Source organism: Otolemur garnettii, unplaced genomic scaffold (genome assembly GCF_000181295.1).
Source record: "Otolemur garnettii isolate 467f Iridium unplaced genomic scaffold, OtoGar3 scaffold00093, whole genome shotgun sequence".
Classification (NCBI taxonomy): Eukaryota; Metazoa; Chordata; class Mammalia; order Primates; family Galagidae; genus Otolemur; species Otolemur garnettii.
Window position 1 is genome coordinate 341264 of NW_003852488.1, and position 19128 is coordinate 360391.

At 38.2% G+C, this 19128-nt stretch overlaps 1 protein-coding gene across 1 annotated transcript in view; it reads right to left on the minus strand.

Moving 5' to 3' along the window:
• Window positions 1–18199, minus strand: part of BBS7 (Bardet-Biedl syndrome 7) — a 51158-nt gene extending 32959 nt beyond the window's left edge. Inside the window, exons 1-5 of the mRNA XM_003795513.2 lie at window positions 18014–18199; window positions 14819–14884; window positions 6767–6829; window positions 4072–4247; window positions 349–535 (exon numbers count right to left, since the gene is read on the minus strand). Coding sequence (XP_003795561.1) covers window positions 349–535; window positions 4072–4247; window positions 6767–6829; window positions 14819–14884; window positions 18014–18049 — 528 coding nt within the window. The 5' untranslated portion in view covers window positions 18050–18199. The remainder of the gene's footprint in view (window positions 1–348; window positions 536–4071; window positions 4248–6766; window positions 6830–14818; window positions 14885–18013) is intronic.
• Window positions 18200–19128: the final 929 nt, after the last annotated feature.

Consider the following 19128-nt stretch of genomic DNA (forward strand, 5'->3'; position numbering starts at 1 on the left):
TGGAGAAAGAAAACAAAACAAACAAAACATAAAAAGGTTAGAAAAGCTTCTCTGTAGCAAAAGTACTCCATTCTGATTATACTAGCTCAGAACATGTGAATAGGGAAAGTATGTTTTCTTTTCCTTCCATATATGCCTCTCTAAAAACTTGGGAAAGATTTCAACATTTGATTCAATTAAAAACTTTACCATATCATTTAAATTATTTAAAACATTTTCCTAGATATAATTTTATGTAGGACACTTAAAGTAGCAATAACTAAAGTAATTTATCTTGAATACATAAATATTTACCAATATTCATTTACATAAATTGTTAGAAATTATAAAAATGCAAATAACAGCAACCTGCAAAACTCTGAGCACTCTGTCTTGACAGGCCAATATTGGTACAATACGAGGTAATCTTTCCATTGGAAGGCAGATGACGTCATTGATTTTATCCCCACAAAGGTAATAATGCTGGTCTTTGCAGTCACAATAATGATTATAGATGTAACTTGCACTGAGAAAGAGGTCTGAGCCAGATATATGCCTGAGAACATTAAAATAGCAATTTAAGGCAACAATATTTCTGAAAGTAAGCACAAGTAACTCAAGAATATTTTTAAGAGAAATGAAATCAAAGGTTATTTACTTAGTTGTATCACTATATCACAGACTTACAGAACGAAAATTATTCTCATTTCCCCTACTTAATTTCAATCCTATTTTGTTTAACACTATTTTCTATTTTGAAAGCTGAAAATAAGGGGATCTTTCAGAAGGCTTTCAGCTTCTCAATAAAAGCTGAGCTCAGAAAACTGAAAACAAAGACAAGATAATGATCATTTAAGGCCAGGTGCGGTGGCTCAAGCTTGTAATCCCAGCACTCTGGGAGGCTGAGGCTGGTGGATTTTTTTAACTCACAGTTAGAGACCAGTCTAAGCAAGAGTGAGACCCCTGTCTCTCAAACAAACAAACAAACAAACAACGAAACAGCAGACTTTGTGCTCACAGCTACTCCAGAGGCTGAGGCAGGAGTATCTCTAGAGCCCAAGAGGTTGAGGTTGCTGAGAGCTGTGATGCCACATCACTCTACCAGGGGCAAGAAAGTGAAACCCTGTCTCAAAAAAAAAAAAAAAAAAAAGATTATGATAATTTAATTGTGTGTATCTGAGCACAATTGTCAAAAAGTAACTTTTTTTGTACACTATGTGCCAAGTAGTGTCCTAAGTGATTTAGATGTATTAGCTCAATTAATACTCACAACCCTATAAAGCAGGGACTATTATTACTTTTTACAGGTGAATAATGGTAAGTAACTTGCCTAATGGCGTACAACTGTAGAGTTAGCTTCTTTTTGTTTGTTTTTGAGACAGGGGTCTCAATTCCCTATGTTGTACTAGTGAATGTCCTGCCTCACCTTCCCATACACCTGGGCCTACAGTTATGTGCCACTAAGCCTGGCTTAGAATTAGCTTTCTTAGTATCACACTAAATTGCCTGGAAAAGTCTATTTGAAGTGAATCTACTTCAAATTACATGGAAAGCAAAAGAAAACACAATTTTATTAGAACTTTATCTTGAAAAAAATGAAATCAAGTTCATTCCAAATTATTACGTATTTGACAAAATTTAGGCAGTACACAGCTATTTTCTAATTCTTAGACAGAATCAAGTTTTCACTTGGGGAAGCTGACATTTTTTGACAGAAGTTATATACTAGTATAATATATCTTTCACTTCTAGATTGCTATCATCATATGATCAAAAAAAGGGTAATTTTTATTTGATGGTGTCATCTATTCCTCTACTTCCAAGGTCTATTTAAAAATTTTTTGATATTAAAGTTATTCTTTGAAGATCTTATCTTATGATTTTTCAATGACATTTCTCCTCAGTTTTTAAGCGGTCTCACTTTGTGGTTCTGAATATGATTGTGTAGTTTTATCAATCTTTATTATTTTTATCAATCTTATAAAATTCTGTATCTTTTTCAAGATTTGCAATTCCACTGTGGATAAATCTGCATTATATTTGCATTATATTAGCCAAAGTATTATTTACCAATCACTTCTGTTGATAAGAGTAGGGGCAGATGGCAGCATTAAGCAGGGAAAGATACGTGGTGACCAATTTTGTAAGTGGTCAATTTCCTTACTCAATATTTTCAAGTTATAAACTTTGATTTCCTGTAAAACTTTATAAATGTGGGGATTCTGAAAATCAATTTTCAAAAATTGAATAAAAAACTTTTCTATCCTATCCCTGCACTCCAATAAAAACATTTAAGAAACTAGTCAAAGAAACTATTACTGGGAAGTGCCTTAAATTCTTCATGTCACTATTCACATGCCTCTCTGCATATAGGGTATGCATTGAACATATTACTGAAATTTTAGTATTTCACAATTATCATTGGCCATGTTTATCTACAAGAGTATGTCAAGGCTCAGTGCACAGTGGTTACAGTGCCAGCCACATGCACAGAGGGTAGTGGGTTCAAACCTGCCCTGGGCCAGCTAAACAAGGACAACTGCAACAAAAACAATAGCTGGGCATTGTGGTGGGCACCTATAGTCCCAGCTACTTGGGAGGCTGAGGCAAGAGAATTGCTTGAGCCCAAGAGTTTGAGGTTGCTGTGACCTGTGACTCTATGGCACTCTAGTGAGGGCAATATAGTGAGACTCTGTCTCAAAAAAAAAAAAAAAATTTCAAAAGTGTCCCATTCTTATTAAACCACTTGCACTTATATACTCTCACTTGCCATTAATTCTTATTTAATCTAAACAAGCCGAAGTTTTACAGCCCAAACACCAGACTAAATCAGTAGTTTCCAAACCCAGGAGTCTAGTGCTTGTTTACAGGGGTGTCTAACCTTTGGTCTTTGGGGCTATATGCCTTTTTGTGAGGACTATTTTTATTTATCTGTGGTGTTGGGTATCATTAAAAGTATGCACAGACCTTTTTTTTGCTAATCAGCTTTCATTAGTGTTTATGTATTTCCAAAGTATTTAATGTATAGCCCAAGACAACACTAATTATTCCAAAGTACAACAGAGAACAAAAAAGGTTGGACACCCTTGTGTACAACTTGGCTGCATCATAGTCAAATGAAGAATTTTAAAAACAAACAAACAAAAGCATTCTTTTTTTTTTTTTTTTTTTTTGCAGTTTTTGGCCAGGGCTGGGTTTGAACCCACCATCTCCAGCACATGGGGCCGCCACCCTGCTCCTTTGAGCTGCAGGCCCCACCCACAAAAGCACTCTTGATTTTCCCAATTCAGTAGATATGAGGAAATGGAATAAGAAATCAATTGTTTAAGCATCCCAAGGGATTCTGCTAAGTAGCAAGTTTGAGGACAAGGATTAAATGAATTTTAAAACCCTTTCCAGATCCCCATAGTTTAAAAACTAAAATTTTAATTGTAAAATTTCACATATGTGGGTCACTATGAAAGTTTTGAGATAGACTGTGTTATGTTCCATTACTTCACTTCCAAGAAACATAGTCAACACATCCTTTCTGATTCACCTGTACAAGTTTCAACTTGCTGGGCAGTCTTCATTTGTCTCCATCTGCACAGATTTTACATTTTCTGATTTTTGTGTATCTCAAAACTTTTATAATGACCTGTGTACCAGGAAGCCATTAAGGGAGCTATTTTTCACCTTCAGTCTTACCTGATTCACTTGAAATTAAACACTATTGGTAGTCACCAACTTTTGATAGCCAACATTTTAACATAACGATGCTACCTTAAAACCAGAACTACCGAAGAGCCAAGGAACATGAACCGAAATTCCTAGAGATTTCATTCAATTTTTTCTCTATACAGTGATCATGAATCACAACTGAACTAAGAAGTCAAAAATGAATATGTAAATACTATAAGGTTCTTAAAAAGAAAACATTACAACAACCAATCAACTTTATATAGATTCTAGTTGACTTAGTTTCTAACACCTTGAATCAATTTTATTTTCCAGAAAACCTATTCAGGTATAATCAGGTATGATAACTTGATCAGGTATAATAACTTAATTTACTCAAACTATTATGAATATATAAAAATTAAAAAAACATACATGGCTTTAATACTTTCAGTGAGATTTGTTTCAAAAGAGAGGAACTGTTTCCCTCTCTTTGTAAAGCCTCTAATCTCAGATCCGGCAGCAATAAAAATTCTTTCCTGAGGTATGTTCAGGACCCCTCCTAGTTGCAGCCTTGCAATCTTCTGCCCCGGCAAAGTCTTGAACACTGCCTGTAAAAATTATTTGGGAAAACATTACACAAATTATTTTATTGTAAACATTTTATAGAAAATGTTATGATTTTAAACTTAAAAATATTATAGTTCTACTATACAGAAACAATTTTAGATAATCTATTTAGTGAGTTTTAGATTTTTTGCTAAATATCCTTAAACTTTGGACTATATACTCCATAAGTACTTTTATTACATCATTAAAAGTTTAAACCCTTGCAAATCAAAGTAAAGTTCACTAAGTGGCAACATTAGTGTCACTAAATTTATTAGCAATGCAAAATCTAAAGCTTATTCTCAGATCAACTGAATAAGAATTTGAATTTAAGTAAGATTCTCCAGTTGGTTCCTATAAATATTAACATAGAAGTACCAGCTTAAATAATACTTTCATCAATAAGAAAATGCACTTGGTAAATTATTTAAAGCCAATGAATATGTTTTTACATTTCAATCATCTTTTTAAAACTAATCTCCCCTGGCTTCTTTATAATTTTTATATTAATAAATTTTAGTCATAAAGGATATAGAATTTACTGAAAATGTGAATGTATAACTTAATACCTATAATCATATCTCTTCATTTAACTGAAAACATTTTTTTTTTTAATTAAGACAGGGTCTTGCTCTGTTGTCTCAGCTAGACTGCAGTGGCAAGATCATAGCTCACCACAGCTTCAAACTTCTGGGCTCAAGCAATCCTCTTGGTTCAGCCTACCCAGTAGGTGGGACTACAGGTATATACTACCATGCTTGGCTAATTTTTTAAATTTTTTTGTACAGACAGCCTCTCACTATGTTGGTCTTGCCCTCCTGGCCTCAAGCGACCTTCCCATCTTGTCCTCCTAAACTTTGTGACCCTGGGAAGAGTGTCACGGGGTCATCACAGTTCATAGCAACCTCAAACTCTTGAACTCAAGAAATCATCTTGTGGCTGAGTGTCTGTAGCTCAGTGGTTAGGGCACCAGCCACATACACAGGGGCTGACAGGTTCAAACCCGGCCTGGGCCTGCTAAACAATGACAACTACAATAAAAAAATAGCCAGACATTGTGGCAAGTGTCTATAGTCCCAGCTACTTGGGAGGCTGAGGCAAGATAATTGCTGAAGCCCAAGAGTTTGAGGTTGCTGTGAGCTGTAACACTATGGCACTCTTCCAAGGGCAACAAAGTGAGACTCTGTCTCAAAAAAAAAAAAAAGAGAAAAGAAAGAAAGAAATTCTCTCACCTCAGCCTTCCAAGTAGCTGGGACTACAGGCACCTACCCACCACAATACCTGGCTAATTTTTCTATAATTTTAGTAGAGATTGGGTTTCCCTCTTGCTCAGGCTGGTCTCAAACTCCTGAGCTCAAGCAATCCACCCACCTCAGCCTCCCAGAGTGCTAGGATTATAGGTATAAGCTACCACACACTCAGCCAACAACATTCTAATCATTATTTCTTTTCCTGGTTATTTTACATTTTATTATTTGTACTAGTTTCTTTCCCTCTCCCCAGCAAAGACATTATACAGAGTATAAAATATCTGAAAGAATACATGAATAATATAAACACTGGGTTTCTGGTACTAGATATCCCAAAGGTTACCATATATAGGGAAGTTAACAAACTCATATTAAATTTTATATTATACTTTATTTTTTTAAATTTACATATCAGCATGTAAAGAAATATTTTGTAAAACTTTATAATGATACTTTGTAAATAAAGGTACATTTAGCTTCAACTTTTATTTTTCCCTGTGTATGGCTAGCTTTGGATACCATGTAGTTTTTACTCTTCATCTTTTTCTAAATTCTATATAATATACAATGAATATTAGAGTTTACATCTTAGGTCCACCACTTGTAAACTATATCCTATGTAATAGTAATCACTTTTTTTGATTACAGTACATTAAGCTGTGAAAGTAATGGAATAGTCATGTCCATGATTACATTATACTGTATAAGACTCCATCTTAGAAGATTAGAGAGATTTTCCTGCTGGCTTTGAAGAAGTTAGTTACCCTTGTCATGAAAACAACTATGAGAGCACCACATAGCAAGTAACTGGAGGCCTCAAGAAGCTGAGAGCAGCCCCTAGCTTCTGCCTCGGTCCTACAATAGCAGTTGATGATTTCTGACAACAAACCACAAGTATAGAAAAGAACCCCATGCTCTAGAAAGGAATATAGCCCAGCAAACACCTAAATTATAACCATGAGAAACCTTGAGCCCAGACTCCTAAACTACAGAAACTGTTAGATAGATGTGTGTTGTTTTAAGTGCCTAAATTTGAGGTAATATGTTACACAGCATAAAAAACTAATATGTCACCATATCCTGCCAAAGGTGTTACAACTAGGTAGCAAATGACTCCTGTGCTGCCTGCACCCTCACACTTCATGTAACTACGTCCCTCACAATCCATTCCATTGCCTATAATTAAAAAAAAATTTTAATCTAAGAGTACTCAATAAACAGTGTACTTTCTTTCAGAAATCCATTTTTCCCCTTAAAAAGGCTATACTTACCACTGCTTCTCCTTTCTTCATGCCAAAGCACATAACTACCCCATCATGATCGCCAATAACCACCTATTAGATTGAAGGGAATATAAAATTACTATTATTGTATCCTAGTAAGCATACATGGGGGAAACAAGTTTCTCAAGATAGAAATTATAACAATAAAAATAGAGATCAGAAAATCTAGAAAAGACACCCTCACAAAAACTGATCCTCCAAAGAAAACAACAAAAGAGAAAGCTATTAACAACCATTAAGAATGTACTTTGCTACATATTTTGTTCCTACAGTGTTGACAGAACAAGGAAATATGAGCAGAAACAGCCCAGGAATCTGGGAGGCTGAGGCAGGTGGATAGCTTGAACTGAGGAGTCTGAAACCAGCCTGAGCAAGAGCAAGACCTCCATTTTTACTAAAAATAGAAAAACCAGCCAGGCATAGTGGCGCATGCCTATAGTTCCAGCTACTCATGATGCTGAGGCAGGAGTTTTGAGGTTGCTGTGAGCTATGATGCCACAACATTCTACCCAGGGAGAGAGAATGAGATTCTGTCTCAAGAATGAAAGAAAGAAAGAAAGAAGGGAAGAAGGGAAGAAGGGAAGGGAAGGGAATCAAATAAGATTGTGACTGACCTATTTAAATTTTAACCCTTTTAATTAAAAATTAACATAAAAAGAATACAAAATATTATAATGAATTCTCATATATCTGTCACTCAGCTTCAATTACCAACATGTAGTACATGCAGCAAATGAATTATTTTGAAAGAAATATAGAGGGAAATTTTAACAGTTCTCAGAAATGGATTATTAAGTAAACAAAAGATTAGAAAACAATTACCTTTTCTAATATATATGCACATATATATGTGTGTGTTTATGTATATATGTAGGGGGGTATGTGTATATTAATAAATTAATCACAAATCCCAAGAATTAAAGTATGATTGTTCTTTCCAACCACAAAAACATTAGAAAACTGACAACATATTAGGACATTAAACAAGTCTCAAATATCAAAAATTTCGTATTCTATAGTGTATATTCTTGGGCCATCGATTCTTAACTTACTGCAGGGATCATAAAACCCTTTGTGTATTTGATGAAAGCTGTGGATACTCTCCACAGAACGATATATATTCAAAAAAAATTATTTTCAGATGGAAAAAATATCTAAGATTAAGTTTTCAATTTTTTGACGATATGCTATTCTAATAATTTGTAAAATGATAATCTATTAACAGGGATTCTCACATGTGATTCCTGGACTCCTATGGGGGGAGGGAGGTCAGTGTGACCATTTTAGGGAATCTACCAGTTCAAAAATTTTTTTTTAATCACCATAAATATTTTTCTTTTCTCCAGGTTGGTATTTATAATTATGATGCAGAAGCAATAGGGGGTAAAATTACCACCATCTGGCAAGAATCAAAAGAAATCACACCAAACTATACCAAAAGTCACTTTAATCTTCACCTTCACTTGAGACTAAAGAAAAAAACAGGAGTGGAGGCTCATGCCTATAATCCTAGCACTCTGCAAGGCTGAGGTGGGTAGACTGCTTGAGCTCACAGGTTCAAGACCAGCCTGAGCCAGAGCCAGTCCCTGTCTCTACTAAAAATACAAAAACCTGGGCGGTGCCTGTGGCTCAGTGGGTAGGGCATCGGCCCCAGATAATGAGGGTGGTGGGTTCAAACCTGGTCCCAGCCAAACTGCAGCAAAAAATAGCCAGGCATTATGGTGGGCACCTATGGTCCCAGCTACTTGGGAGGCTGAGGCAGGAGAATTGCCTAAGCCCAGGAGTTGGATGTTGCTGTGAGCTGTGTGATGCCACAGCACTTCACCGAGGGCAATAAAGTGAGACTCTGTCTCTACAAAAAAAAAAAAAAGGGTGGTGGCAGCTCAAAGGAGTAGGGCTCTGTCCCTACATGCCGGAGGTTGTGGGTTCAAACCCAGCCCCAGCCAAAAACTGAAAAAAAAAAAAAAAAAGAAAGAAAGAAAATACAAAAACCTCAGGCAAGAGGACCACTTGAGCACAAGAGTTGGAGGTTGCTGTGAGCTATGATGTCACCATGGCACTCTACCCAGTGTGATAGTTTGAGATTCTGTCTCAAAATAAATAAATAAAATAATAAAATTAAGAAAAAATATCATTTCACTTAAGAATGTCCTTGATGAAGCAATAAATGCTACAATTTTTATTAAATGTCAACCCCTGAGTATATATCTTTTTATTATTTAGTGTAACAAACAAGGAAGTATGCATAAAGCACTTCTGCTGCATACCAAAACAGGCTTGAGAAAAAGCCCCTGTGTAATTATGTAAGCGCTAAACTAACCACTTTTTTCAAAAAACATCATTTTTAAGAATTAAAGAATAACTGAATACCACACTTGCATATTTAGTAGACATTTTCTTAAAACTGAAAAAAGCCTGTCACTTCAAAGAAAAGAAAAACTGACATTATTTGCTAACAAAATTTGAGCTTTCAATTGAAAATCAGTACCTTGGAAGACTTGTATCTGCCTCTGTGTGCATGATAGCTTTGAAATACTTAATTTTTCTGATGAAATCAGTAGTGACATGAACAAACATGATTTATTTGATATTCTATAGAACTGCTGCCCCCAACCTCTGGACTGCAGACCAGTAATCTGTCCAGTCAGGGCCTGCTAGGAACCAGGCCTCACAGTAAGAAGTGAGCAGCAGGCGAGTGAAGGAAGCTTCATCTGTATTTACAGCTGCTTCTCATCACTCACATCACCACCTGAGCTCTGCCTCCTGTCAGATCAGCTGTGGCATTAGATTCTCACAGCAGTATGAACCTTACCATAAACTGCACATGCAAGGCATCTAGGTTACGTGCTTCTTAGGAGAACCTAATGTCCAGTGATCTAAGGTGGAACTGAGGCCCAACTAGTGACGAGACCCCATCTAGTTGCAGGAAAACAAGCTGAGGGATCCCAAGGATTTTGCATTATGTTAAGTTATGTAATTATTTCATTATATATTACAATGTAATAATAATAGAAATAAAGTACACGATAAATGTAATAGGCTTGAATCATCCCAAAACCATCCTTCTCCACTATGATCTGTGAAGATTGTCTTCCATGAAACTAGTCCCTAGTGCCAAAAAGGTTGGGGACCACTGCTACAGACTATTATAATAATATTCTATAAAGTGAAAAATATGCATAACTCATTTGACCAAGGAGTGGTCACTTTAAAACACCATTACAAGATGCTATAAAATCATGTACGGGGAAAAAAATAGACCAATAGATTTTAATGTACCAAAGCAAGTTTGTCAATATGGTTTCAGATTCCACACTGCAACTAGCATTTAAGAAAATACTACTTATCAAGTTTAGTGTAGTATCAAATAGGAAGCGTCATAATTATCTAGAAAAGTTATTTAAATACTCCTCTATATTTTCAACTGTGTTGTCAGGGTAAGTTTATTTTCTTCATATACTTCAACCAAAACAATATATCACAACATACTGAATGCAAGAAACAGGTATTAGAATCCATGTGCCTTTGCTTATGCTAAATATTAAAGAATATGCAAAATATATGTCATTATTCTCACTAAATTCTTTGTAAATCCTCAAATAATTTAAGTGTGTTAAGGGTTTCCTTAGACCAAGAAGTTTAAGAAGTGCTGATCATGTAGACTGAATATAATAAATGGCAATAAAAAAATCTTTATTTTTTTAATTTATTTTTTTCACTTTAATTTTAATTTTTAATTGACAACTATATATATTTATGAAATACATGGTGATATTCTGATACATACAATTAATGTAATTAGATTGGGGTAATCAGCATATCAATCATCTCAAATATTTCTTTGTGTTGTAATTGTTTATATCCTTCTAGCTATTTGAAACTTTACATATTGTTAATTACAGTCACCCTACAGTAGCATACAACACTAAAACTTATTTTATCTTGTTACAATTTTGTAACCTTTAACAAATATTTCCTTATCCCTTCCTTCTACCCTTCCCAGCCTCTGGTATTCTCCAGCCTACATTTTGCTTCTATGAGATCAACTTTTTTACCTTCCACATGAGTGAGAACAGACACTATTTCAACTTTTCTGTTCTTGGCTTATTTCACATAACATAAAGTTCTTTAGTTCCATCTACACTGCCACAGATAACAGGGTATCATGTATTTTTATTCCTGAGTAGTATTTTATTGTAATATATAGATCATATTATCTTTATTTATTCATCTGCTGTTGGACAGCTACAGGGATTCCATCCTTTGTTCTTTGAGAGAGTCTCATTATGTTGTCCCAGGTGTCATAGCTCACATTAACCTTAAACTCTTGGGCTTAAGTGATTCTCTTGCCTCAGCCTCCCAAGTAGCTGGGACTACAGTTGCTCGACACAACACCTGGCTATTTTTTTGTTGTAGGTGTTTAGCAGGTCTGGCTGGGTTCCATCCCACCAGCCCTGGTGCATGCAACCTGCGCTCTAACCACTGGGATACAGGTCCTGAGCCTTGAGACAGAGTCTCACTTTTTCACCTCAGTAAAGTGCCATGGCATCATAGCTCCCAGCAGACTCAAACTCCTGGGCTTAAGTGATTCTCTTGCCTCAGCCTCTCCAGTAGCTGGGACTACAGGTGTCTGCCACAACACCTGGCTATTTTTAGAGATGAGGTCTCCCACTGGTTCAGGTTGGTCTTGAACCTGTGAGTTTAGGCAATCCACCTGCCTCAGCCTCCCAAAGTGCTGGGATTACAGGAGTGAGTCACCTCACCTGGCCCTCAGTGATTCCATCTTATCTACTGCAAATAGTGCTACAGTAAACATGGGAGTGAAGATGAAAATGCTTAGTAGTGGGTTTCCTGGATCATATAGTAGTTGTAGTTTTTTTTTTATTTTTGAGACAGAGTCTCAGTATGTTGCCTTCATTAGAGTGCTGTGGCATCACAACTCACAGCAACCCCAAACTCTGGGGCTTGAGCAATTCTCTTGCCTCAGCCTCCCAAGTAGATGGGACCATAGGCACCTGCAACAATGTCCATCTATTTTTTTGTTGTAATTGTCATTGTTTGGCAGGCCTGGGCTAGGTTTGAACCTGCCAGCTCCAGTGTATGTGGCTGGCATCCTAACTGCTGAGCTACAGGCACCAAACCTAGTTGTAGTTTTTTTGAGGAACCTCCATAATGGTCTCCATAGTGGTGATACTAGGTTCCATTCCCACTAACAGAACAAAAGTGTTTCCTTTTCTCCACATCCTTGCCAATGCCATCATTTGTTATTGTTTTTTTTTTTTTTTTTTTTGCCTTTTTGATAATAGGCATTATTGAACACCACTTCATTGTGGTATTTATTTTGTTTCTTTTTTTAATTTTTTTGAGACAAAGCCTCAGGCTGTCACCCTGGGTAGAGTGCTGTGGCGTCACAGCTCACAGCAACCTCACACTCTTGGGTTTAAGCGATTCTCTTGCCTCAGACTCCAGAGGAGCTGGGGCTACATGTGCCCGCTGCCCGGCTACTTTTTGCTTGTAATTGTCATTGTTGTTTGGCAGGCCTGGGCTGGATTCAAACCTGCCAGCTCTGGTGTATGTGGCTGGCACCCTAGCCGCTGAGCTATGAGTGCCAAGCCTGTTTTGTTTTTAGAGACAAGGTAGAACACAGTGGAGCAATCATAGCTCATGCAACAAGGAACTTTTGAGCTCATGAAATGCTCTGCCTCAGTCTCCCAAGTAGCTAGGACTACAGCCATGTACCATCACCTCAGTGAATTTTTTAATTTTTTTTTTTTTTTTTTTACGTTTTGTAGAGTTGGGGGTCTTGCTATGTTGCCTGAACTGGCCTCAAACTTATGACCTCTGGCGATCCTCTCACCTTTGCCTCTAAATGCTGGATAACCAGCATAAGCTACCATGCCCAACACCTTGTTGTGGTTTTTATTTCCATTTCCCTGATGATTAGTGATATTGGACATTTTCTCATATATTTGTTGGCCATTTGTATAACTATTCAGATCACCTGCTCATTCTTTTGGTAAATAATTTTCTTTTTTTTTTATTAAATCATAGCAGTGTACATTAATACAGTCATGGGGTACAATGTGCTGAGTTTATATACAATTTGAAATATTTTCATCAAACTGGTTAACATAGCCTTCATGGCATTTTCTTAGCTATTGTGTTAAGATATTTATATTCTACATTTAGTAAGTTTCACATGTACCCTTGTAAAAGGCATCGTAGGTGTGGTCCCACCAGTCACCCTCCACCCATCCTCCCCCCTCCCCTTCCCTCCCTTTCACCATATTCTTGGGCTATAATTGGGTTACAGCCTTCATATGAAAGCTATAAATTAAGTTTCATAGTAGGGCTGAGTACATTGGATACTTTTTCTTCCATTCTTGAGATACTTTGCTAAGAAGAGTATGTTTGAGCTCTTTAAAGATAAAATATATCATGAGCTTATGCTGATAGTTCTAATTCAAATATATTCCATATCACATTCTCAAAATAGCCAACAAAATAGGGCATAGTGTTTTTTGTTTTGTTTTCTCAGTTCTTTTTTCCCTTGGGATATCCCATAAGACTTTTTAAATTTACTTGTTTTTTAAATTTCTTTTTATTAAATCATAGCTGTGTACATTAATGCAGTCCTGGGGTACAGTGTGCTGGTTTTATATACAATTTCAAATACTTTCATCAAACTGGTTAACATAGCCTTCATGGCATCCTCTTATTTTTACTCAGATCATTTGGGGGTTTTTTGCTGTTGAGATATGAGTTCCTTATATATTCTGGATAGTAATCCTCTGTCAAGTGAGTACTTTGCAAATATTGTCTGCCATTCTATAGATTTTTTTTCATTCTGTTAATTGTTTCCTATGATTTGCAGAGGTCTTTAGTTTGATATAATCCAATTTATTTTTTCTTTTTCTGACTGTTCTTTTGAGATTCTCAAAATCTTTCCCCAGACCAATGTCCTGAATCATTTCCCCTTTGTTTTCTCCTGGTAGTTTTATTGTTTCAGATCTTATATCAGATCTTTCATGTATTGTAAATTTAGTTTTGTACAGGGTGAGTGGCAGGAGTCTAGTTTCACTCTTATGTATATGGATAAATGGATATCCAGTTTTCCCAGCACCATGTATCACAGAAACTGTTCTTTCCCCAATGAGTATCCTTAGCCTTTTTGTCAAAAATCAGTTGGCTGTAGATATGTGGATTTCTAGGTTCTTTATTCTGTTGCATTGGTCTGTGTGTCTATTTTTTATGCTAGAACCATGCTGTTTGGGTTACTACAGCCTTGTAGTATATTTTGAGGTCTGGTAATGTGACATTTTGTTCTTTTTGCTCAGGAGGGGTCTTTTGCAGTGCTATACAAATTTTAGGATTTTTGTTTTCTATTTCTGTGAAGAATGTCGTTGGTATTTTGATAGGGATTACACTGAAAACACAGATTTCTTTGGATAGCAGGGTCATTTTAACAATACTAATTCTTCTAATCCATGACCACGGGACATCTTCCTGTTTGTTTATATCTGGTTCAATTTCTTTTACCAGTGTTTCGTCATTTTCATTAAAGAGGTCTTTCACTTCCTTGGTTAAACCTATTGCTAGGTATTTTATTTCAGTTGTAACTATTTTAAAGTTTAAGGAAAGCATTTTCTCTTTGTCCTACTGTGGTTTTTTCTTTCTTTTTCCATGTACACAATCTCATAGACAGAAGTACACATAGTAAACTATTACCAGAAAAATTTTATTTTGCATTCCAGGAAATTGTATTAAAGTTTAATCTGTCTAGATTTATATTTTTAAAACAAGTGATGTGAAGGATGGCTTGGACGGGGTGAAGCTAGAAGCTCTATTAGGAAGCTATTTCAGTTATTCGAACTGTATATAATAGTTTTAATGTACAAGATAATTCCTGTAAAATTGTTTGAATTTTAAAAAATTAATTTCAATTTTAACAATAGCACTTTTTAAAAAATAACCTACAAAATGAGCCTCTTCTCTGTTAGACCTAGGGAAAAGTGGGGTGATCAGAATCTATACAAATACCTTTTGTGTAGCTTTATGTTTTGAGGCAGGAAGCAGCTTCATAGTCTTCTGAGAGGTCACCCCCACCTAAGGAAAAACATCAACCACCCAGTGAATTTAATTTATTGTATTATATCAGACATTAAAAGGATCAGCAGACACGGGTCATAGTGAGCTTTATTTACATTTTTTTTAACTGAAATCAGTGATATAACTATTAACATCTGTGATGAACTTTTTTAAAAAAAGTTTTTAGTGGCTTGGTGCCTGTAGCTCAGCGGCTAGGATGCCAGCCACATACACCAGAGCTGGCAGGTTCAAACCCAACCCGGTCCTGCCAAACAACAATGATAATTTCACCAAAAAATAGCCAGGCATTGTGGCAGTGCCTGAAGTCCCAGCTACTTGGGAGGCTGAGGCAAGAGAATCGCTTAAGCCCAAGAGCTTAAGGTTACTGTGAGCTGTGACGCCATGGCATTCTACCCAGGGTGACATAGTGAGACTCTGTCTCAAAAGAAAAAGAAGTTTTTGGAAATGGAGTCTCACTGTGTTGCCCAGGCTTGTCTCAAATTGCTGGCCTCAAGCAATTCTCCTGTCTCAGTCTACCATGGTGCTGATATTACAAATATGAGCCACAGTATCCAGACTATAAACTTATTTTCTTTCTTTCTTTCTTTTTTTTTTTTTTTGAAACAAAGTCTCCCTTGGTAGAGTGCCCTGGCATCATAGCTCACACAGCAACCTCTACCTCTTGGGCTGAAGTGATTCTCTTGCCTCAGCCTCCCCTGCAGCTGGGACTACCTGCACCTGCCACAAGGCCTGGCTATTTTTAGAGGTGAGGTCTCCCTCTGGCTCAGGCTGGTCTGGAACTTGGGCTCAGGCAATCCACCCACCTCCACCTCCCAGAGTGCTGGGATTACAGGTGTGAGCCACTACTCCCAGCTCTATGAACTTATTTTCTAATGAAACATGTCAAAAAAGTCAGACAGGCTACTCGGAAGACCAAGACAGAAGGACTGGTTGAGGCTAGAAATTCAAGTTAACAGTCAGCTGCACTTGCACCACTGCACTCCAGCCTGGGCAACAGAGCAAGAACCCTGTCTCTGCAATAATTTATCCTACAAAGTTGTCACACCAAAAATAACTGTATGACATTACTGGTAAGGTACATTTTGAAAAAAATGCTTCTAGAGGCCTTCTTTTCTAACTTCATTCAGTTCTTTTATGAAGTTATTAAAAATCTTTGGAAATAGATTACAATTATTAAAAATGCAACATAGAAGATTTCTGCTAAAAATACTCAGACATGCTGACCAAGCATGGTGGCTCATACCTACAATCCCAGCACTGTGATAGGCCAAGGCAAGAAGATCACTTGAGGCCAGGAGTTCAAGACTAGCCTGGACAGTATAAGCAAGACCTTATCTCTACAAAAAAATTTAAAAACTAGCCTGCTGTAGTGGCACAGGCCTGTAGTGCCAGCTACTTGGAAGACCAAGGCAGGAGGACTGCTTGAGGCTATGAATTCAAGATAATAGTCAGCTTGTCTCAAATTGCTGGCCTCAAGCAATTCTCCTGTCTCTGCACTTGCACCACTGCACTCCAGCCTAGGCAACAGAACAAGAACCCTGTCTCTAAAATAAATAAGTAAATAAATAAATAAAATACCAAACACGCTAATGTCAGTAACATATAGTTTAACTGATGATTTAGATTATTTTACAACAGATACATAGGATGAAAACAGAGCAGCTATTCAGCAGGGAACTGTCACTGTTAAGGGAGGATGGAAGTAATGGGAGAGAAGTTGGCAAAAACATGAAAGAGCAGGAAAGAACCCACATACAGTACAGATATATGATTTTATTCTGCATTCCAGGGAGTAGTATTAAAATTTAAAGTAATCTGTCTAGATCTATGTTTTTGAAACATCAATCTAGCAAATGATGTGAAAGATGGCTTGTAGAAAGGTGAAGCTGAAGGCCAGGAGCCCAATGAAGAAGCTACTTCTATTATTCAAGCAGGAGGAGATGAAAACTCAAACTGAGGGTAACAGAGATGAGGAAACCAGTACAAATTCAAGAGACAGTGGCAAGGCACGCTGGCTCACGTCTGTAATCCTAGCAGTCTGGGAGGCAGAGACGGGTGGATTGTCCTGAGCTCACAGGTTTGAGATCAGCCTCAGCAAGAGTGGAGACCCCGTCTCTAAAAATAGCTGGGGATTGTGGCAGCCCCTGTAGTCCCAGCTACTCCGGAGGCTGATGCAATAGAATTGCTTGAGCCCAAGACTTTAAGTTTGCTGTGAGCTACGATGCCATTGCACCCTACTGAGGGTGACAAAGTGAAACTCTGTCTCAAAAAGGGGGGGGAGGGGTGATATTTAGGAGATAAAAGCAGCACGTTGTGGTGACTAGTTGGACATTAAAATATTAAGGTGGGAAGTACCTAAAATAATTCCCTGGAAAACTAGGCAAACCGTCGTACCATTAGCTAAAATAGGGTGGCTGAAAAAGGAGATGGGGAATTGGGAGAGTGAGAATTCTAGGACTTAAAGAAAATCCTAAAATGTAGTGTGGTGTGACAAAAAGAACAGTAGCTCAGGAGTCCAATACTTTGATTCAAACAACAACTCTTAATTTTTAGCAATTAAGCAAAGTATTTATCTTCTTTAAGCCTTTGGATCCTCATTTTTAATACTGCCTACTTTGAAAATTCTTAAGAGGATTAACCATGTATGTATGCTAAGCTCTTAGAATAAGCTAGATGCACAATAAACGGCTATCATCGCTTTTATTATGATCTGACTGGTGCGGCCCAGTTCACAGTAGGGAACAAGTTTCTGGCGCTGGGGGGAAGGGACCGGGTAGGGATGGAGATTCAGGAGCTTGAGGCCCACCGGCAGCTTGCAGACGGGGAGGAGCCAGGGAAGAGCCTTGGGGAGGAATTCGGGAGTGGACCGCGTCCGGACGCCAGGAGCATCCTCAGGACCCGGCAGGCACCAAACAGCGGGGGCTCGAGCCGCTTCTTTCTCAGTCCTGTAGGACCGTCACAGACGAGGCGGGGCTGCCTGCGACTGGGGATCCCGAGGGCAGCACCCAGCCCCACTCCTTCGACTCCGCACCCGCTCCCGCGACCCCGATTTACGTCAGTGGAAGGAATTCTCTCAAGGGAGCAGGACTCATCCAGCGGAGCGCCCGACTCATCCCTTGGGTTTACCTGTAAATAATCCGTTCGGTTTAAAACCAGATCCATGACGACTGCACGGACGCGCCGGTAGCACCGGACAGGAAAAGGGGAGACTCAAGTTGCCAGCACCCAGGCCTAGGACCCCGCCACGCAGTCAGCCAGCGTCCCCTCAGAAAGCCAAACTCCGCGTCTCCGCTGGGGGTTGCACAAGGGGGCAGACGTGATAGCGCCGTCTTGGGTGACGTCAGTACGCTCCCGCGAGTAGCCCCTGAGCGAAGATAAAGCCCGCCCCTCTCCTGACGCACCACTCTCTGACGGCCTGCTCCAATCAGAGGCGGAGAAAAACGAAGGGCGGTCCAGGAGTCCGGGGAAGGGCGGTTTCCAGGGAGACCAGAGACGCCCTCTTGGCTCCACCCTCAGTCGCGCCCGGAGCTAATCTTCGGCGTCTTTCTCCATTTGTGTAGAGAGGACTAACATGAAGCCTGGGTGGGTTCTGATCTTTTTGACTCTGTCAACGTTGGCTTACAGTAGCACTTCTCAACTTTTCAGCCTTAGGACGCCTTTACAAAACTCTTTTAAAAATCTTTGAGGGCTCGGCGCCCGTTTCGCAGTGGTTAGGGCACCAGCCACATACACCGAGGCCGGAGGGTTCGAGCCCGGCCCAGACTTGCTAAACAACAAAGACAACTACAACAACAACAAAAATAGCCCAGCGTTATGGTGGGCACCTGTGTCCCAGCTACTTGGGAGGCTGAAGTAAGAGAATCACCTAAGCCCCAGAGTTGGAGGTTATTGTGAGCTGTGACGCCACAGCACTCTACCAAGGGCGACATAGTGAGATTCCATCTCTAAAAAACAAATAAAAAACTTTTGAGGACCCCAAACACTATTTGTGACCTATCAATAAGTGACCTATTGATAATTTGCCATATTAGTCATTAGAACTGAAATTTTTTTTTATTTAAAGCCGGAAAAGATTTTCCTTTTTGATGAGATGAGCTGGTGTCTTTCGTTCGATATCTTCCACAGATTATTTTTTCTACAAGCATGTTTTTAAAGAAACTTGACATTTAGGGATGTGGGAATACTTGGACACTGCTCAGCAACATTTGTGTAAGAAAAAAAATTGCATGTAAGGATATAAT